Source organism: Hesperophylax consimilis, chromosome 1 (assembly GCF_061612785.1).
Source record: "Hesperophylax consimilis isolate HC1 chromosome 1, BYU_Hcon_1.0, whole genome shotgun sequence".
NCBI lineage: Eukaryota > Metazoa > Arthropoda > Insecta > Trichoptera > Limnephilidae > Hesperophylax > Hesperophylax consimilis.
In genome coordinates, this window is record NC_142836.1 from 29,711,012 (window position 1) to 29,734,215 (window position 23,204).

Sequence of the window (23,204 nt, forward strand, 5' to 3'; positions counted from 1 at the left end):
AAGCCACTATTTTGCCGTGTTATTTCGTAAAATGAACCAATGATGCCTCGACCATAGTTCGCACAAGAATGATGACGTCACGTTTTCTAAATTCACTTGAGGCCATACGCGAGCACAGCCGGCTCCAATGGAACCGGTATGGGGAGTGGGGAATAATACGCTTTTAATCAATTAGGGCAGGTCTACTAATATTCATATGTCTATGGTGCTGACAGATTACGCTATACGCATCATGGCTTGGTCTATTTCAGCATATCGCTCGCCATACAATCTAAATGGGAATGTATGGCAAGCAATATGCTGAAATATGCCAAGCTACGAGAATATAGCGCGTGTATAGCGTGGTCTGACACAGACTTAAAACGTTGGAATTTCGGAAAAAGTGTTTTTTTTTACTAGTACCTACTATCATGTAGAATCACCCCCCGAAGTTAGCATAATTTACCCCCGGAGACCCTGTGTAAGGAGTCACCTAATGGTGCTGACACATTACGCTATACGTATCAAAACGTTTTTGGGCGTGGCCTATACCATACAATACCATATCACGCCTGAGGTATGATGTGTTATAAGTGTGGTCGTGGGTTGATATGCTGTGATCTGCTAGCCAGGCAAAATTTTAAAATGATGCAACCCATCGGGTCAGATAGGTCAGATCATAAATAAACCACTCTATTTAGGGAGCTGGCATGATTATCACGCGGCTGTCGGTTGTCAAAGTGACAGATCCCATACAAAGAAATGATATTTCGCGGCAATTGATCCTCCTGCCGTATGGAGAGGAAGATCTAGAAAGAAAACCAGTAGATGCATAGGTAGGTGTCGCTCCATTTTTATAAAAAAACGTAAAAACTAAGATTTTTCATAAATAGCCCTAAAAATGTACGGTTCCTTTTTCCTTGGTAATTATAATAAAAAACAGTCAAGTCAAAACGGCAAGAATTCATTCTCTGTAAAAAAATTCTCCTGAAAATACCTACACAAATTCAAAACCTCATAAAATTTTAAAATTATTTCCAAAATATATTAGTATCACCATCTATTGAATTACTTTGAAGGTAATACAACATATTAGTTTAATTCTTTACTTCGTACTTTTCAGTGTCATTAGCTTACGTTTTGTGCTAATAGATGTCAGTAGCGGTAATATTGAGATGCCGCTATAGGTAAGTAGTGTGTGTAATCTGCTCTACGATCTACGTTTGAGTTTTGAATTTGAGTGTATTAGAGTGTATTCAAGGACGTCTTGTTTGGAACCGCAGCGAAGCAGCCTAGCTAGCTAGCTTCTAGTATTTCCGAGGTGGTTGCTGAAGTATTTATTTTATTCATCTGTCTTTTGACTCGTTTGTCGCTGTTAAGTCGTGTGCTCTCAATATTTACTTTGGGTGGAATGACCGAGAAATAACCACCCCAAAACGTACGTATTATAAACTTTAACCTCACTAATTCCCAAATTTAATCATCTGTCTTATTCTTTTATTTCGAATACCCATACATACTTGTTTTAATTTTAGGATTAATTATTTTAGGAGTTTTGTTAATTATTGTACGCATTACAATAATATAGCTGTCAAGACGCACCTCGCTATAGATTCCCGCTTTTAGCTCTTGAAATATATTGTAGAAAAGTCTAAAATATTATGGTACTTTTTATATATTTATTATTTAAATTTATAAATACCGAGTAATTTTGTATTTTATCACGCTTGATATCAATCTCGTCCTAATCTCATCCTTATTCCTTACATAATAATATTTTTAGCTTCTCTACTGCATTATTACACAATTTCAGTAAACATACGATATTTTATAATCGGAGATATCTGTTATAATATAATTATTTTATGATTAAACGCGCTACGTCACTTGAACTTGATTGGGAAAAAATACAGTTCATCATTTATATATAATACTCACATCAAATTTGAATTCTTTGCTTTTATAGACATATAATTAGACATTGTAGTCGGAAATTGCCAGCACTCTCGCATTCTTTAGTAAATAATATAATTGCTTTGAGCTTGCTTGACCAACGTTATATTTACCAAAATACCTACTATGCTTTTGGGGCCTTTTCATACACAACTTAAGATTTGTTATTAAATTTCATATTTACAAAGAAGAATGTGGTATGTGGCAGACAGATTTACAATAGAAAGTGATCTATTTGAAACAAAAAAGACAATTACCACAATATCTAGCAACCAAGAATTACTTACGCCAAATATCTTTAAATTACGCTAGAATATTTTCTGAAGTCAATTCATAAATTAATATGAATCTTTATTGTTTATTACCCAGATTATGGTGTTCACTTTGTAAGTTAGAACCATTCTGCCACAAATGAAACATATAAATAGTGATCTATATTATTCTCTTTCAATGTTTTCCAAGAAATTTAGTTTCACATAACATTATGGGTTATGTTATTTGAAACCTGCAATTTATTTAATTGTGCTTGAGATATTTGCAAGTCAAGTCATCCGTCATAGTGGACAAACAGGCAAACCTGCATTAGAAGGATATATCGTGTGCATTGATTGTCAGAGTGACATAGTAGGATACATTGTGTGTATTGATTGTCAGAGTGGCATAATTACTATAATTGTTTTTGCTGTTTGCTACCGATCCTACCATATAATAAAGAAGAACATTAGTAATGCCTTGTGGGCGTGTTTCGTGATCCAATTACTATTTTTAATTGTAAAACCGCCCAAGAGACCCACAACAGCTCCCAACCCTCTGAGCTAGTGAGACTATGGTACCCCCGATTGGGGTATGTTGTGAGGCTGAAGGCAATGGGGAGGGAAGGAGATGGGGAAGTGGAAGGTGGGAAAGTACCTGGCTATTCAAGGCTGGTCACCACACGCCATTTCAATTATGAAAGGTGGTCTTATACCAGGGCGATACTGAGCGTATTAATATTAATTTCCCTACAAAACTGTGTTTACTAAATTCAAATGGGATTGATACCTGCAATGTCAGACGAGTGTAAATGAGACAGAGCGCAGGGCTAAATGGAACAATTGTTTCCATTCGGATTTGAATGGAAAGCACTTCTAGTTTTCTCTTTGTTCTTGTGATGTTTCGTTCCATTATTCAATGTTCTATTAAGCTTGAAGTAGGAAATCAGTTTGTTTGTTGCATAAACTCTCAAACGGTGAGTTCTGGCGTCAAGAAATTTGCAGTTTTCAACACAAATATTTAAACTTCTGAACTTCATTTTTATCAGGAGGCTTCAAAATATCAATTTAATTTAAGCAAGATAATAATGGTCAAAATTCTTCAAACAATGTGCCGAAATTCGGGCGAAGGCGGGCAGTCAAAGTAGCAAATAAAACATAACCAAATATCCTATGACGTCCCCGGTGAACTTTATCAAAGGGACTGAGTTACTTTTAAAGTATAAGGTGAAATGGGAGATAGCTCAATGGGCCCATGGCCTGAGTGTTCACGAGAACTATTAGTAAACCTTCTCCGTTAATAAATAAATCTTTATTATGGTTTTTTATTATTTGTGAAGCTTTCATTTTACGGCTAGCAGCAAGTCTGCTTTTGACCTGCTCATTTAAAGATGTTTCTCATTATGTAGGTATTGTTTCTTTCTTTTGTGTTTTAATAAGAACTCCAGCCACTGCCAATTTAAAATATTTATTGTATCATTGAATCCACATATTATGTTGTCAACATGACTAATAAAACATTTCATTAGCACCAGCTATAAATAAGTAAATTATTGTATAATATTTTTGTACTTAGGTACTCAAAACAGTTTACAGTTATTTATGTGCAGTCTTACTGCATCAAGGATAAAAAAGTCTTTGTGACAGTACTACAAATTAATTTAAATGCATTCATTTATTCAGTGCAGTAACAGAACCAAATGGAATTGTAATTATTTTATGGCAGACTTCTGTACAAATTCTGTACTCATTTCCTGGGTTTAGTTTAAAACTCCTATTCGCTTGGGTGATTAGTGTAAATAATTTATTGACAGTGTTGTACATAGTACACTAACTCGCTGGAGACAAATGCATGAAATTAATCAAACAGGCTTTGGATTTGGTAAATTAAATTTTTGCTTTGATGTAGCAAGAGCTAGCGAGTCCCTATTGATTCCATTTGTCCTGAGTCAATGGGACTATGGCATCTCCAATGGGGTATTTTGTGAGATTGAAGGGAGTAGGAATGGGAAGGAGATGGGTAAGAGGATGTCCGAACAGCTCGGGAAGTTTTGAAGCGAAAAATTGACCACCACCTAGAGATGGTTCGTGCCTGGGGTAAGGCCAACTTGGTCAGTTTCAACGTCTCAAAAACCCAAGCGTGTCTGATTTCGGCAAAGAGGGAGATCAACGACTGTCTGGTGCAATTTGATGGGAGCACTCTCCCCAATAAAGACTCCATTGAAATGCTTGGAGTTACTATATCAGACCAGCTCAAGTATCGGGGATCCACAGAAGCCCGAGTAAATCAGGCCTCCAAAAAGTTGGGCATCTTGTACAGGGCTAGGAGATTCTTCAACAGTGACCAGCTGCTGACCCTGTACAAGTCCCAAGTCCGCCCAACTATTGAATTTGGGAGCCACCTTTGGGCTGGTGCCCCAAAATACTTGATAAACCTGCTTGAATCTGTGCAAAGGAGAGCGATCCGTCTGATTGACAATCAATCCGTTGTTAACAGACCGATTGCCTTCTCTGATGCATAGACGCAATGTAGGCATGCTGTGTCTGTTCTACAGGTATTTCAATGGAGCCTGCTCCAAGGAGCTAGCAGCATTGATTCCTGATGCACCGGTGCACGTGCGCGAAACTCGACGGACACGAACTGAACACCCGTTCACGGTTGACGTTGGCTTCATGAGAACGGGCCGTTTTTACGACTCGTTTTTGTGTAAGTCGGCTCGTATGTGGAACGAGCTACCGGCATCTGTTTTTCCTCCCTCCTATAATCCGAGCCTCTTCAAGGCCCGCATTAACAAATCCCTTCCTACAGCCCCTACCTTACTCCGCCTCACAACGCCGCCCAACCGGGTGGTGACATAGTTCCCCTGTCTGTGCACTGCACAGGCAGGGACACTCTTGTGAGGTGTCACATAAAAAAAAAGAAAAAAAAAAGAAAAAAAAAAAAATAAATAAAAAAAAAAATAAAAAAAAAGAGGAAGGTGTGGAAGTATCTGGTTATCCAGATTAGGTCTCTAAACATGGCTATTGCTATTTCAAGCAATTTTTTTGAACGTAACACAAAAAATATACTGTATATTTGCGCATGCTGGGTCTCAAACCTGCGACCTCCGAATTAGTAACCAAGGACTCCTCGGCCACGGAAGTCATCAGTACATACATATGACATTTTTTAAGTATATTTTTGATAGTTTCACTGTGTCTTACAAATTTTAACATTCACAACCCAGCCTTAATATTCATGTCAATTACAGGTGTTTGTCATTTAAAGGGAAAGTCTAGTGACATAATATTAAGTTGTTGCCCAAGTATGAGTAATTAATGTCTATTTGATGGTCTCCAAGTATTAGTAAAGGTTTTCTCATATATGCAGGTAAAACAAAATAATTTCAAATATCCTCATAAGTTTAAATTTAAATAAACAACTCTTTGTGTTTGCATAGTGTCTGTTATTATTCAAGTAAATAATGTTGTACTCTGCCAAGGATTCTTCTTTTTGTTCAGATATCTAGATACCTACCTACTTAAATGTTAATTATATTATGAGAAAAAAATCTATTTAAATTTCTTAAATCAATTTATCACAATTTAGATACTATGTTAAAAATTATCTAAAAGTTTTTTTTTTACTATTTTTGGATTAAAACGATAATTGGAATGACTAGCAATAATTTACGGATCGTAGAGATATTTATTTTAAATTTAGCAGGAATATTTCAGTATCAGCACATTATTTTGAAATACATTCTCCTTGATTATTTGTCATTCTGTTATCAGTTTCAAAGTTTAATCCATATTTATGTTAGAGTTTAAACCAAATCCTCATATAATACCAGTTACTTCTGTGATTACGAAGCAATTTCACCTGTTCTCTGTGGGACTCGAAAAATATTTTAAAAACTACTGACTTACATATTTTTTTTTAATGCATCTCTAAATAGTATAAAATAAAGTCGCTATCCGCATCTGTCTGTTTTTGCGTCTAGTTCTTCTAACAGATTTTGATAGGGTTTTTACTATCATTTAGAGAATTTCTTCGGGAAAGTTTACATATATGATACATGCATATTATAGTTATAGAAAGCAGAGAAAAGTCGATGTTTTATAATCAAGTCAAAAAATTATATTTTCGGGCACTACATTGTTAACGCTGGCTAAACCTTATGAGACGCATCAAAATAATGTACTACGGAATTGTATATCTTAAAAAGGCCTACAGAAAAGTCCGCGATCGTATATGTCTATCTCCTAAGGATAATCCCCAGCAACGCCGACTACACGTCAGCTAGTTTATACAAAATCAGAAGAAGAAACTAAAATTCGCCATTATATTCGATAACATAGTTTGAATCTTGTATATTTTTGGTTAACTTTTACAGACCATAGGAAATTATTTTCTATAATTTAATTTGGTCTTTGTAGATTTTTGAGTTTGTGCACATTTTGGGTTTAAGACCTCTGGTCTACAAGATTAGTTGTTGTCTGAAATACCTTGCATTTAATTTAGTAGTGACTAGAGATGGGAGTATCCTCTACACATTTATATTGTGATTTCGCCTTTGGATATATTTGTTTTACTTTCCGAGTACAAGTCCTGATCTACAAGATTAGTCGCTGTCTGAATAATCTCACGTTCGGCTTAGTATGAACGAGTGCCCCGTGAGCCAAGTCCAATGTATTTTTGATTTCGTATTTTTGATAAGATTAATAGATTATTTATAATATTACACTCATACATTAGTTGATAATACACATAATAATACTTTTCCACCATATCTTGTTTCCGTATTTTTATCAATATAAGAACCTTTTAAACTTAAATATTATCAGATTAATAAATTCAAGAAAAAATTTTACGTAAAACATTTTGTTTAATAGATATTCTGTACTTTGATTTGATTTTTTTTCTTTCTAAATCACCTTATTTTATTTCCATCATAGACATCCAAATTTATAGACTTGCCCTATGATGAAATCCGGTTATCATTTTGACAAGTTGGAGACAGACCATGTGACCATATTTTTTGTACCATGAGGGTTAGAGAATGCATTTAAGATTAATTTAATAACAAATCACTGAAAGGGACATGCCATGCCATTTCGTCTGCTCTGCCATAGCCCTTATGGGCATCTCTGTCTATTCCTTCCTCTGTGACTTTTGTAGTATTTGTATTTGAAGATTCTTTCAAATTAATGTTCTCATCTCATTTACTGTTTTGAATTTTTTTTACATCTTACCGATTTGCATTCGTATTGTAATTGTATTTATTATAATATCACCTGCAGGTAGAAAATAATGATTAGGTAATAATTATTAGATCTAAATCTACTTGATAGCACACCAAAATATTCCACTGGGTCCATTATCACTATCAAATTAGAAACATTACGTAGTTACTTAATAATCACTATTTATTCTACATATTGATACAGGAAAGACAATTTTCTAACAATAAATTTGTGGTGTTGTACAAAGTGGTTTTAATAGGTTGTATGTATTTATGTCTTACGATGGTTTATGCCCTCCTTCTGACTGTAAGGTAAACCTTTGAACATGTTTCACATATGGAAATCAATACTTAGATTATATTGACATGTTTAATGTTAACTTGCGAACCATATTAAATTCGAATTCCAACCCTTTTAAATTATTAAACCCTCTGTTTTCTTTCTGATCACTGTATTTTTGTTTCTTGTAGGTATTTTTATTTCTCGTTTTTTCATCTATTGTAATTTTATTTTATATTTATCTCATGTTCAAAATTATTTTCCAAGTTAAAGTTGTTCTACCTATTTGTATAAACGTTAAATAAATGAATGACTTTGTGCGAAATATTTAGACTTTAAACCAGTAAACCTTGTTAGAATATTTTTTAGTAGATATATTTAAAAAAACGATGATTCAATTTGTCGTCAACAGAACTTTACTCGTCAAATATCTAATGTTTGCTTACAACTTGCATAACAGATCTTCAAAGAATATCACAATCACTTCTTGTAAAAACAAAATTCTCAGAATTTAAAAAAAATTGTTTCAAATATAAATATGTAATTTCGATTTTTTTAAGTACCTGTAGTCCATTTTTATTGACCTTTGCAACCTCGTTAATATCAAATTATTCAAATCGTGTTTGCAAGAGTAGACATTAGCTCAAATGTTTCAATAAGTATGATGGATTATTGTAATTTTTTTTTTCAACTTAGGATGGATTGTTTCACAGAATTTGAACAATTCATCAAATTTCAACATTCATTCTGGGGTTCTGTGAAAGTCCTATTTAAGTTCTGTTTTTATATTATTATAGACTATTTGCTTGACAGAACTAAAATAATAACAGAACTTGAAAAATCTTTCACAGCACTTAAAAATTTGAAGAATTGTTCAAATTCTCCGAAACAACCCGTCCTTAATCTTTATTTCAATCGCCTCATCAATTTTAAAATATTTTTTAACTTATCATCTTTTTTATAAAATTGTAAAATTGTAGTTATTTTGAGGTCATGTATAACATATGTAATAGGTTTAAGTTTCAATGGCCACAGCACACTGTAATAATTTGTTTATTTTTGTTTCAGGCGGAGTGAGCTAAAACATATTTTAACTCTAATGACAGTTCATCCCTAAATTCAAAATGGATTTACAATTTATGAAACGCCTGACGATTATGCACCTGTTCTATGCGATATCATTTGTTACATCTGGTTTAATATTATCCATAATACAAGGATTTTTATACGTGACGCTTAGACATTTCAGCAAATACGCTTATAGGAAAATTAATTATTACCTAAATTACTCCTTTAACTGTCGTAAGTATTACTTCCATACAATGTTTTTGTTTATTTAATTTGTATAGATCTTTAACTAGAGTTTTTTTTATGCATTGAACCAATTTAAAACTCTTCTCCGCTTATTTTTAAAATAAGAAAAAATAACAGGATCCACTACTACTAAAATTTTAAATTTGTGTTCTGTTTCATAATTTAAAAAGGATTCAAAGTGACATTTATATATGATATGGATGTTTGGGTCGAGCTATTTACATGAAATGTTTGCTGGCAGATTCTGTCGCTGTTTTCTTGGCAATTTTGGCTTGGTCTTTGCGTGTCATATGTTGGTCTTAAACTTCTTTCTCAATAGTACCGCATTTAAAGTCAACCCAAATATCACATTGATCTTTGTGTGGGTGGAGAATGAAAACATTGTCAGCCTAAAATGTTTAAAAAATCTCTTTAGTAATTCAAGATAGTTTAGATGTAGAATATGAACCATGTGATGTGAATATGAACCGGTACAAGTCTCGTATTAAGGCCCCGTAGTAAGCGTTCAAAGATGGTTTGAAAGGGAGATGTGTAAATGCGAATGTTATAGGGAGTGTTTTAATATTAAAAAAATATAATAATTAAGCGAAAAAGATGAAAACATTTAATAAAACACGAAAAAAAACACTCCTTTGAAATAGAGCAAAAATCTCTCGACAAATGCTTTAGTTACATTTAAAGATACACTGTAAATTTTTCCAAGCCTATGACATATTAAATAACAACAAAACATGTTTTAAATAATGTTCGGATCTTACTTTGCGATTTTTTTCTATCGAGGGTATTTCATATAATTAACGTTTCGGTATAACAAATGTATATATATTCTTCAAAAATAATATTTTTTTTTTGGAACTTAAAACTTAAAGAGTTAATGTGAAACTTGTTATAAATCGGTAGAAATAGGGTATGCGTGGACTTAAATATAGTCCGTGTAAAGTAGATCACACGGCTCTTATTTAAATGCAAACTTTCGATTGTTGATCTCCTTAAATATAGTCCGTGTAAAGTAGATCACACGGCTCTTATTTAAATGCAAACTTTCGATTGTTGATCTCCTTAAATATAGTCCGTGTAAAGTAGATCACACGGCTCTTATTTAAATGCAAACTTTCGATTGTTGATCTCCTTAAATATTTGTTTATCACATGCCTCAAATTGTAGAAGGTGGAGAAAAAAAAATGGAAAAAAACTATATATTTAACTCATTTTCGTCAAAATCGTCACATAGCCCATATTTGATGTGCAACAATGATATTATTATAATGGAAATCCACCACGAATTGTCACTATCAAAAATAGAAATATTAGAATTTTTTGATTAATTTTTATAATGAAATTAGAAAATTTGTTAGAAATCTTTAAATATGATTTAAAAAAATTCAACTTTTAGATTATCTAAAGGTTCTCTTCTATGGTTACAACGGTGACCGGATAATTCAACACACTAACAATTCAACAATCCTTTAAAAAGTGATATAAAGTGATGAAACCTAAATTAGGTTAAATAGGTTACTTAGATTAGGTTTACTGTTTTGTTAGGTTAGTTTTTCACTTTTAATGACTTTTTAAAAGTGTGTTGATTTATCATGGAACCGGTTACAATGTTAGTTTACCTGTTCTTAAATTCATGATATTAGATTAGAATATTAAAAGAGAAATAATATAAAAGTAATGTAATATTTTCACCTTATTTTGAGTGTGTGTTATCAGTTTATTATAGCTACACGAAGAATTGAAGTGATTTGCTCTTTTTTATCTACGTACCAACTGTTCGTGTTAGACTTAGGATGGGTTGTTTCGCAGAATTTGAACAATTCATCAAATTTCAACGTTCATTTTCGGGTTCTGTGAAAGTCGTATTCAAGTTGGGTTATTATATCATTACAGGCTAGTTGCATGACAGAACTGAAATAATAACAACTTGAAAAAATCTTTCACAGAATTTTAAAATTAACTTTGAAATTTGAAAAATTGTTCAAATTCTCCGTAACAATCCATCCTAAGACATGTGATAAGATTTAATTCAGCCAAATAATTTATATGAACCATTATAACAATACAGATTTTTATCGGTAATCTGATGATGCTAAAAAAATTACTTACTTAATATTTTATAATTTGTCTTCTCTAAAAGTATTATAAGTATTAATCACTATCTACAATGTGACTATGTGTATTTATATTTCAGAATTAGTATTCATGATAGAATGGTGGGCAGGCGGCAATGTAGAAGTGTACATTGATAAAACTGAATACGAAAAATACTATGGCAAGGAGCATGCCTACCTCGTCATGAATCACAGCTACGAGATCGACTGGCTCGTCGGATGGCAATTCTGTGATAAAATTGAAGTTTTGGGTGTAAGTATTTTTAAAATGATCATTGACATACATTTCTTTCTCCATATAATATTAAAGCGATCACACCCTATGAATATTTTTGGGTTAGATTTAATTAGGTGGTGGCCATTGATCAAGTATCATTTTACTTCAGTTAGATTATTATGATTGTGTTAAATAATTGTATATTTTGTAGGCCTACTAATCGAAGACGCTCTAGTTCGTTTTTATCCATCAGAAAAAAACGTAAATCGGGAGAAATAGCGCTTCAAAGTTATTTTTACGAAAAACACAAATAAAATGAAATTAGCTCAATTGTAAGCTTACTAAAATGATTTAAAGCGATATAAATTATTATTAAGTAAAATTCGTTGCAAATGTTTAAAACTATGCAGAAAACACATTTTAAATTTATATGTAGGACAAAGTGACGAAATCTTCTGTGTTAAAGTAGGATATTGGATAAAGGAGACTGGATGTTGGACAAAAGCGCGCACTCTTGCGTGACTCCTGCTTTATCCAACGTGTTTGGTATTACTGAGCATTTTTTACTGAACTTTGTTATTGTTGAGCAGCAGCCAGTGAATGCAATTAGTGTATCAAGTAGGTCATCAATCGTTAACTAGAGCTTACTTAAGCCTGTGTATTAATTATTATTATAAAACACCTTAAAGGTGTAATACAAACAGTACTTCATTCTTAATCTACATTTTGAATTTAATTTCGCTGACCTCTACTTACGTAAGTCAAACACCTTTAGACTAATTTAGATGCAACTTAACAATTGATATTCTTTGTTATTTAAACAATTTTTTCAACATTAATGTTTAATTAATTAACATCAACTTTTGAACCTCTGATACAGATTGGAGTTTGCACCTTGTTTAATCATTGCATTTGAGATATGGTTGTAAACAATGACTTGATGAACCATTTATAATTCAATAATAACTTGTATGTACATGTTTTGTATATCGACTGTGTTTTGGTAAAACGCTTCATTCTGGAAATGTTATTTTTCGTTGGTTTCATATAGAATAGTATTCAAAATACAAATATAGTGAAGTAATTTTTGCTGATTATGGCATTTTTAATACTAAAAACTAAATTTATGCATTTTTTTAGGTTATTTCCAGAAAACCTTAGATGAAATTACTCAACCTTCAAATCTCTCTATATAGTAACTAATTCTAAATAGAATTCCAATATTTTACTTCAACATTTTTTAAATATATAACCACTTCCATATAAACTTTTTGAGATTTATAATTAGTTTTAAGAATTTGTAAATACATATTCGTTTTTGTCGTCTCCTGTAAAATTTTCATTTAGTGACTTGATTTTACAAAACCACAGCCGATATTATTTCCCATAAGTTATGAATTATTTGCAGAATTATAGAAGTCATGAATTATCCTAAATTAATTTAAGCATTTATTTACATTGCCAATTTGTATTACATGTGTACAAATTATTAGTAGTTTCTGAGAAGATCACATCTGACAAAGATGTTATGTAAAACTTAATGAAATCATTCTTACATTTTTTATAAGTAGGAATTGCGAAGAAGCAATGACCAACACATTATCTATTGATATATTAGGATTTTGCAATAATAATAATTGATTTATGTATTTTATAGAATTGCAAGGCTTATGCCAAGAAGTCGATCCAATACTTGCCCCCAATTGGTTGGATGTGGAAGTTTGCAGAATATGTATTTCTGGAGAGATCTTTTGATAAGGATAAGCAAATTATTCTAAACCAAGTATCAATCCTCGGAGACTACCCAGATCCTATTTGGGTAAATATAATGTTCTTACTCTAATATTACGTTATTATTGTTTTTTTTTATAAATAATTATCTTGACAATCGATCTATTGGTGTACACACATTGAAAGTCAAATAAATTTATACAAAATTAAGTATTTCAGTTAATTGACTCGTTTTATGTATTTTAACCAATCTATTCCTAAGTTTTGAGTTTAATTCACAATAAACGTAAAAGAAAAATAATGCCATTCTACCTAACGATCATTAATATGAATGTATTATGCAAACATATTTCAACAAACCTTGTAATGTATTGTTTAAATGATGATTTGAGCATATTCCCATCTCTAACTTCTCACAATTTGTGTAGTTCTAATGCAATGTCAACAACTATGAAGTATTCAGAAATAAGAGAATAATTATTTATAATTAATAAAGCACCAGCACACATTCACCTTTGTCCTTTGTAATGATTCAAATAAAGCACTCGAGGTATTTCATTTGAATCGTCACAAAATTATTTAAACCACCATAAAAAGCAAATGATTTTTGACTCTTTTTTTTATATACGAATGCGTCTTGAGAAAGACGATATATTCGATATTTGTAATTTCCATAAAATAATAACGCTTTTATAAAGACGGTTAGTTTTTATTGTGAATGCAACTTCTTGTCTTGCACCGAAACCATACGCAGGCTCAGTAGACGTCCTCTCCAACGAGGCAGACTGCGTTCTGGGGTGACGTCAGCAGAGGAGTTGGAGAGGAGCTGGGTTGAAATGAAGACAGCGTGTTGGATCCCAGGTGGCGAGATGAGGATTGAGCAGCAGTAGGTGTTGACGGGTCCAGAGCTTGAGGTGAATGAGTGAGGGATCTGATTTTTGTGGCGTATTTATAAGAAGCTCTAGGACCGCGTCACAGACCCCTGTTTGCAATATCAAAATTCTCGTAACAAGCTTAAGTGTTTTTCGCTATGAAGCTTGCTACCTTGTAGGATTAAATCCGTTAATCTCAGAAACAAGAGAACATTTTATAATAGTTAGTCCTTATCTACCGCTGTCGCTCTGCCAAAACTTCGATGTCGCAATATTTTTTATTTTGTTATAATACAGTGGGTTGCCATATTAATAGGGACACCTATGGAAAATGTGTTTTTTACACTTTATGTTCATAAAACACAGATGTTTATGATTTTAGGTGCGGTTATTATTATTTATATACAAGGACATTGAATTTAGAAAAATTAAACACCGTATTTGTCCTTAATCTACGATTATTTTATTTTTTTTTATTATTTTTAAACATTATCGAACAAAAAGTCAATATTTCGTAATTTCGCCTTTAGCCGCAATAACAGCTTATACACGCCGTGGTATACTCTCAATGCACAATTTTCAGTAATCTTTAGGTCAGGAGAATGATACCACACCCAGATGAGGGTTTCGATGAGCTGCTGCTTCGTTGTGATCACCTCCTTGGCAATCTCCCTCTTGGTGAGCTCCTACAGGTTTTTTATAAGGTTCATGTTAGGGGAAGTCCCCGGCCAAGGTAAAACCTGCACATTTTTTCAGCCAGGAATGCAGTGACAGTCCTAGCTTTATGACAGGGTGCGGAGTTGTGCATAAAGACGTATTCCTGGCCACCAGAGAACCATTCTCCGACTTGAGGCAGTAATCGATTTTCCAGTATTTGTCTGTACTGATCCTGCCTCATAGTCCCTTGCACGATGTGGAGGCGGCCCATCCCTTTGAAAGAGATGACTGACCACATCATGATACTGGTAGGGTGTTTGATAATCTCTACAAGGCAGTCCGGGTGAAATTTCTCTCCTGGGCGTCGTCGGACGAACGATGATTAATCCAACAAAATTTGGAATATGGACTCGTCAGAGAAGCACACCTTAAAAAAAGGCCATAATCAAACTAATGGAATTTTTTGAAAGCTTGAAAACCACAAAAATGTTAATTACTATATTCCAGTTCGCTATAGTCATGTTTTGGTGCGCGTTGGCCAATTCCAGTAATTTTTTCCTCATATTTACTATGAGGCGAGGTTTTTTAGCTGGCCGATGACCAATGTGGTTCTCCTCAGCCAATATCCTCTGGACTCTCCTTTGGGAGACTTCGATATCTTCTTTGTTGATTATCAAGGTCAGACAAGCCACACTCTTTTTGCAGTTTTGGAGACAGACGTCTTTGATTTTGCGGCCAGTAAGAGGTGTAGTGATTCGTTTTCTGCCAAATTTCCCAATGTGATCCAATTCAAGGGGCAGGTTTTGATTGATTTTCTAATTTATCCTGTTAACCACAGACTTTAAAATACCTGTAATGGCTGCTATATCCCTTTGGAAATGTTGAGTGTTTAACAATAGTGTCTTCACTTCCGGAAATTTTCTTGGGGACGTTTCTGAAGACCTAGCCATACTGAAAAAACAGAACATTGGACTCAATATGGAAAAACTATTCACTGAAATAAGATATGAAAAAAATTTTACAGAAATTAATAGATTATTAATAATTACTTACATTTTTGTAGAGCTAAACTGTTAAAACTCGTAAATATAATCATAATGTATATTTATTTACCAGAACTTCAATCACGCATTTTCACAAAAATTCTGGCCACGTGCAAAAAACCTTAAATTTTCGAGGGATGCGGCACTTTGCGAGTGTTGCCACTTCTTCAAAGTGTCAGTGGTGATACCAGCAACAAAAATAACGAAGGAATGGCCATCATATCCAAGTTATTTAGAAGTAGAGACAACGTAAACATAAAAATCAGGAAATATTGGAACTGTCCCTATTAATATGGCAACCCACTGTAAATCACATATCATATAATAAGTCGTCAAATTTATTAACATTTTGAGAGTTTCGCTGAGTACATAAATATCTTGCGTGTAATACATTTTATTTCTATGCCAGTTTATTTGATTAACGTGTAAGTATCTTGGTATAAATTATTTAGTTAACATTAACAGCAAGACTTGTATTATTTCTTAACCCCTATAAATAAAAAATGCCACCTTAGATTGTTTCAATATCTTTTCGTGCATATAAGATGCGTAGAAAGTGTTATCTATTGGTCTACTAATAATTTCATACTTGAACCTTCCAGTTGCTTCTCTTCCCCGAAGGCACACGTTTCTCTACCAAGAAACACGAGGCTTCCCAGAAGTTTGCAGCAGAGAAAGGGCTCCCCATGCTCAAGCACCACCTCACCCCCAGGACCAAGGGCTTCACCACCAGCCTCCAGGGTATTAGGGACAAGTTCAAGGCACTGTACGATGTCCAAGTAGCATTTAAAAAGACTGACACGGTAAGAATTTAAATTTAATATTATCCCAACAGTACATAATATTTTTCATAAATACCTATTACCATAAATTAGTGCTATATGTTGTGATGGAATAAATCAATTATGTGCAAATCAAACCACGTAGGGCGCCAATGTAATGGAATAGAGTGGCAAAAATTAATAAAGAGGCGTTAATCATTATGACAAAATAATACTGATTGTTTATGTTAATTATGCCATTGTAACATTTAATATTAGTTAAGGACAACAAATACCATAGTGTGAGGTAGGTATGAGATAGATAGTATTGAAACAACATAAGAATATCACAAGAAATCATTTATTGGCAAAGAACGAAACATCGGTTATTTTAGTTATTATTTACGATTAGATTTAACCAGAACATGAGACACATAATTTAGGATAGATAACAATATCTCAAGGTGTGTGCTGTGAACGAAAATCACTAGCACAGTTGGAATTAATGGTAGCAATTTTATAAGTTAATTAGTGACAAAGGAATACAACGATTATAATCTGACCTGTTTTATAATAGGGCGCCATGCAACTCATAGATTGGAATTGCAAAATTTATAAAGGATAACGTGATGACCAGCGATTACAACAGCTAGCTAAACAGGAACAATATGTCCGCAAGATTCCTCCCATAATGTCGCCTGAAGCAATCGCTCCAATCCTTCCAGTTGTAATGTGTTTCCTTGACCGCCGCCCTTTTGGTACTGGCCTCCTCGGTGACCGTCAGTGGCGCTGCTGCTCCGATCAACCATAGACCGAGAATCCCATAGACAGGTAGGCGGTCCGAAGATAGAGTTATTGATAAATTAACCATAAATGTAGCGGGGCAAAAGTGAACTGCTACAATGTTTGCACTTGTATTGTTTTACACAGATCTTATTTTGTGATTATTTCGCTGAAGTCACCATACCGGTCTTTCAAGAGTTGTCGTTTATCCACTGGAGCTACAAGATATTGACGATACAATGTGTTGAGCTCTTGAGATTTTCGTATTTTTGGTTTATAATTCACCCGCGCTCATTCAAAAAATCATACCTCCGAATGTTGACACGAAAACATATTGTAACAGTTAAAAATTTTAATAGGTAATAATTATGTAGAAGGCATAAAAGAAAATAATAGCATGATTATTATGTAAAGAAAAACGAGTTCTGTGTACAAAATATAATTTTATTATTTAAGGTTTGAAGTTAACATTTCCGAAAGAATAAGACCTATGCACGATTGTAAAAGACTCTAAAATTATTTAATATTAATCTCAAGTGTGTCAGAAACTCGAAGAAAATTTCTGAAAATTAAGTTACAAAATGTCACCGCATTATTATATTTTAAGATAGACAAATAATTAACGATTTATAGTGGAATTTACAAGTATTTAACTAATAAGCTACTTGATAAAGATAGGAAACTAATAAAATGATTATTTCTTTATGTGATGAAACATAATGAGTTGCCCTGGTCTCTTGTGACGCCTGTATGTATCTCTCATTGCTCTGCCGGATTGGAACTGATTAGCGAGCCAAACGCAGCTGTCATCGTAGTTATGTTGGTACTCATCCATTGCCTAAATCTCTCAATCGATATTTGTAACGGCAAACGGGGCATGTTGTTCTCAACCGTTACTATAACTGTTAACTGTTGTTTAAAGCCAATAAATTTACCTATATTTCGTAATTATATTTCATAAAGATTGCAGGTTTTATAAAAAAATATCATTATATTCACAAACGCATGAAATTGAACATGTATCTAAAGTTCAATAGAACTAACAACAAAGTTTTAAAAGATATATTTATAATAACATCACGCATTACTATTTTAAAATATTTGGAATTATAATTATAAGTACCTACTTCGAAAATCGCTTGTTCGTTTTTTCACTTGGCAAATAATTTTTCAATCGTAATTTATCACACTAAAAATTATCCTAAAATTATATCTATTTATTCGCTATGAATCACTCTGACTGAATTAGTATTAAAAATCACTAATTTTATTTAATGATAATTTAGGAACCGCGCCAAAAAAGAACATTTTTTCACAGGTTCAAATTAAACTCCACTCTAACATGTTATTTTTAATTTTAGGACTTTGAAATAACTGTAAATAAACAGACGTCAATAGCGAATACATTGATGTACAATACATAACAGAATTTGTACACAATAAACATTCATGGGAATGTTTAATACAATGACAAAACAGCATTCGCAAAAATGTTTCTCAACTGAAATAACGAGTAAACCATTTTCTGTATAAAAGCTCAGCGTATAACGCAGTCTTCGCAACTTTTTAAATAATTCTTTAAAAAAAATTATATATTCTTCAAATCGGCTACATTTTGGCCAGCGTAAGCTCGCAGGTTTTGCAAATGGCCAATATGTGGCCAAATATATGAAAATAGAATAATTTTATCTTTTGCATTTTATGCATTAAAAATATATGTGTCCATGTATGTAAGCAGAAAACTAGAGATTTTATGTTGTAAAGAATTATAATTATGGACTGGGCGGTCCGGGAGTGCAGGAAAACAAATATTTTTATAATGTGGTGAAACTTTCTTATAATGTTTTTAGTTGTGACATCATGGATGAGGATACACTGGCAAAAAAATTTAAGTCAGTAATTTCACATTTTTGACTTAATAATGCAGTATTATGAAGTTATGTACACTCTATAAACTGGCAGAACATGCTAAGTCGGGTTAAATTTTAATTTTCTATAATATATTACTTTTTAAAGCATGTGTAGTGCATTGCAAAGAAAGTTAAGCAGTCAATTTCAAACAAATACCTATCGTACAAAAAGCACTTAGTAACTTTGTATTTAAAAATCAATCAGTCACAAATGAAAAAGAGACATTATCTTAAGTGAACACACACACCATGATATCATATCTTTATAAAAAAACAAACTGCAATTATATAAAGTACAAAGTTTCACCGACCTTAAATGCTTGTTTTCTCAAAATAGCGATTTTAGAGTTAACGTTTTTTGCCAGTATTCTACGAGATATTGTTGTGCTTTTTGTTTTCAACCAATAACAATATCCCTTTTCTTTTTCCAGGTTGCTCCCACAATGACAAGTTTATTGTTTGGAAAGCAAGTAAACGCTCACTTGTACATCAAAAGGATTCCCCTGGAGGACATTCCCACGGGCGACGAAGAAGGATCCAAATGGTTGCATGATCTGTATGTTGGGAAGGTAGCTATTATCCTTTTCATTTACCAATCATCTTTGATAAGGACTCAAAAGTCAAATATACCTCTGCACTGCTTGTGTTAGGGTTTCACTTAAAGGGTTACTGTAAAGTAGCGCCCCTGAGGTGATAACTTACAAAAGCAGCGCTATAAAAATTGTCCAATATTATTATTATTATTAGATATGAGTTAGAACTGATCCCATTCCTGACTATCTTTGGGCGTAGGCTATCCTTGTCTCCAGGTCTGAGGCCCTTTTATTATTATTGGGGAATCTCAGTTAGGTTGAATTAATAAAAATAAGTTTGGCTGATCAGTTCATTACAAATATTTATCATATTCCCCCCCTCCCCCATTCAATTTAATTAACTCCTAACTAAAAACCAGATGTCAAATCAGATATTGCTTTATCCAATATTGCAGAGATAATATAAATTTTCAGCTTTCTGTTCATCATATTTTTTAGGACAAGATGCAAGAGTCATTCTACAATACGGGTGACTTCTTTACGGAATCCGGAGTGGAAAGGGTGAAACCCTTCAAACTGCACCGCCGCCCCTACTCCCTCATCAACACCGTGGTGTGGAATATCGTCATCCTCGTGCCCATGCTTAAGTGGCTGCTGGGGCTGTTGTTCAGTGGAGAACTGCTCTACTTCAGCATTGCCATTGCTGTCTTCGGAACATGTGAGTAGTGTTATACATACATACATCTTCTTGTCCTTCTCTATTCTCATGTCGGGAGCCTATGTCTATTGTCTACTGGGTAATAGGTGCTATCATAAGGTCCACCAAACCAAATGAACCAGTCAAACTGGTTCGGTTTCACAGGCAAATTGCAAAGCTTCAAATCTCATATTTTACCACAGAAATCTAATCTAATTCTAACATAATTAAAATCACTTTTACACTTTTTTTAATTAATCAATTACACCATTTAATTAATACCACAGAGACAATATACTAATAAACTGACGCTTAAATATGTATTTAAGCAGTTACAGTGTAACATGCATAAATATAAAGATACATACAAATAATAATGGATCCCAGTCCAAGCAAAATAGCCAAAACAGGATCCGTCATTAAATTTAAAGTATTTGTTGCTGGAATAAAAGTTACAACCTAGCATAAAAAATAGACGCCATGAGAAATATCCTTCACAAGCGAAACGTAAAATATGGGGCGATTTGTTTGACAAAATCAAGAGATATTGATTTATTTGTTCATGTTCTCTCAGGAGGAACTCTGGTATTGAAAGGGTTAATGTTTTATTCCTCTTTCGTCAATTCTGTCTGATGAAGTGTTCAGAGCGATGATGTAAAATTGCGTTCTTTATTTCATCCCTCTTCCCTGTGTTCTAAGTGCTGAAATATTTTTTAATGTGTATATTATACATCGATCGCTAAGTTGACATCGCGTTTGGTTCCCACCCAGGCGTAGTTTGTTCAATTCCTCCAACCAACACAAGCAAAATTTTCCGCTTACTGCAGTGGTGGTAGGAGATTTTAAAATATTGTGAGATTATTCGTAACTCGGGAATGTTATCTATCTTTAAAAAAAAAAACATTTTTAGGTAATTTTGAAAGAGTGACGGTTCATCCTTCGAGCTAACTTAATTATATATTATAACATTCCTTAATGTAGCTTTAAATACCATTTGCATTGCGGCAGGAATCAAACCTGCAATTTTACCCACTTAAAGTCAAACGAAAGAGATATATTTTTTACTAAAAAAAATTTTTGACATGTAAAAATATTCAGGAATGCAATTTTTTTCCTTTCAGTCTACTTTGCAATGCAGTACCTCATTGGAATGTCGAAAATTAGCAAGGCATCTTCATACGGCGCAGTTAAGAAGGCAAACTGAACCTTCTCAAATCTTTCAAAGCACAGAAAATAGTAAGGAATTTAGTTTTCATTCAGTCATACAGGCCAGCTGCTACACCATTTGATTGTTTTTTAAATATAATAAATTTTATAATTTTGTCTTAGAAATAAATAAGCATGTTGTGAAACTAATAATAATGTAAAAACTTAACCTGTTCCGCGTACACAATTCATGCTAGTTATATTATTATACTCAGTTTAAGACTTGTAGTTTGTAAATGAACGGGTACCTGATGTTACTGAGCTGCGGCTAGCAGTATCCATTACACCTGTTGTATGGACAACTGTTGTTTGGACAACTTAGGTTACAATGTGAATGTATACAAAATGCCGTTTAATTTATAAAGCAACCAGCAGTGTGTGAAGTGTACAGTTGCTGTCGCAAGACCACATGCTCTCCCGCTCCCCGACCAGTTGGTGTTGTAAAAGCCATTAGAACTACTCAAATAAATACATATATCGCATATGACAACATTCAAATCTTCTTCCACTGTATGAATATGTAGTACAAAAATATATCATGTTCTATTGATGGTGTACACATGTATCGCATATGACAACATTTAAATCTACTTCCACTGTATGAATATGTAGTACAAAAATATATCATGTTCTATTGATGGTGTATATAACTGATTTTCTTTGAGTATTTATCCTTATACATAATCTACTGCACTATTTTCAGCAACTTACTTTTTAATGACTAATAAATCTGAAAACCAAAGCATAAATTATGTTTTATTGACTACATTTACAAAGTGACATTATGTACAATTTGCAAAAGCAGCTGACCATACTCAATTTTATAAACAAAATGTGAAACTTGCTTGATAATACATTTATAATGGTGCAGTTTATTCCTAGATGGAACTATGTATGAATAATACAAATTATACCTGTTTATTTATGTCAGTTTTAACATAAAACTGTAATTGTGTATTGTAATATTTATATTACAATGAAATAGGCGCTGTTTAATATTTTAAAAATGTTATAAAAACAAACAATTTGATTTTGAACAGCATCATAAATGTTTTAATTAATTTTTTGTTATTAATTTAATACAAATTAACCCAGAATCGCATTTATATAATAATATTATTGTAATTTTAAATGACTAACGCATTCAATTTGCATGTTGTAACACCGTAAGGTAAATATTCAACATACTATACTCTACATTAGATATCACTGAAACTCTCATAAGGTTTTTCAAGGGACCGGAAAAAACAAACTTCTTAAGCGAGTTTCACTGTCGTCGATGCGTCATTATGGTCTAACCAACCATGTTTACCTTTTACCAAAAGTGTCCGATTGTTGTTTCTAAATGTATTATTATTGAACCTTTCAGCACAAACTTTACATTTTTTCTTTAATTATTGTTACGCACACAGAATGTTATATTTATACAATATATTATATTATTTACAAACTTAAATTTGTACATCTAACACATCTTGAGATACATATTGTACTTCCTACTATTTAAAAAATAAATAAAAAAACCACTTAATTATTCTTGTTGACATTATAAATCTGTTATAATATTATTACTGTGAAATTAATTAAGAAAAAAACTATGTATGTGTTCTACTTAAAGATACCTTGTCAAAATTAATGATTCCAAAATAATAAATAAAATTATTTTAAGTGTATTGTATGT

General features: G+C 32.8%; 1 protein-coding gene across 1 annotated transcript; it reads left to right on the forward strand.

The window, feature by feature from the left end:
• The first annotated feature begins 1,225 nt into the window (after positions 1 to 1,225).
• LOC149426596 (1-acyl-sn-glycerol-3-phosphate acyltransferase gamma-like) lies at positions 1,226 to 23,134 on the forward strand. Its single transcript, XM_089632063.1, has 8 exons — positions 1,226 to 1,417; positions 8,757 to 8,990; positions 11,194 to 11,366; positions 12,988 to 13,149; positions 16,236 to 16,436; positions 19,519 to 19,656; positions 20,119 to 20,338; positions 21,439 to 23,134. Exons 2-8 carry the CDS (start codon positions 8,813 to 8,815, stop codon positions 21,519 to 21,521), a joined length of 1,155 nt encoding a protein of 384 aa, XP_089488189.1. The 5' UTR covers positions 1,226 to 1,417; positions 8,757 to 8,812; the 3' UTR covers positions 21,522 to 23,134.
• Positions 23,135 to 23,204: the final 70 nt, after the last annotated feature.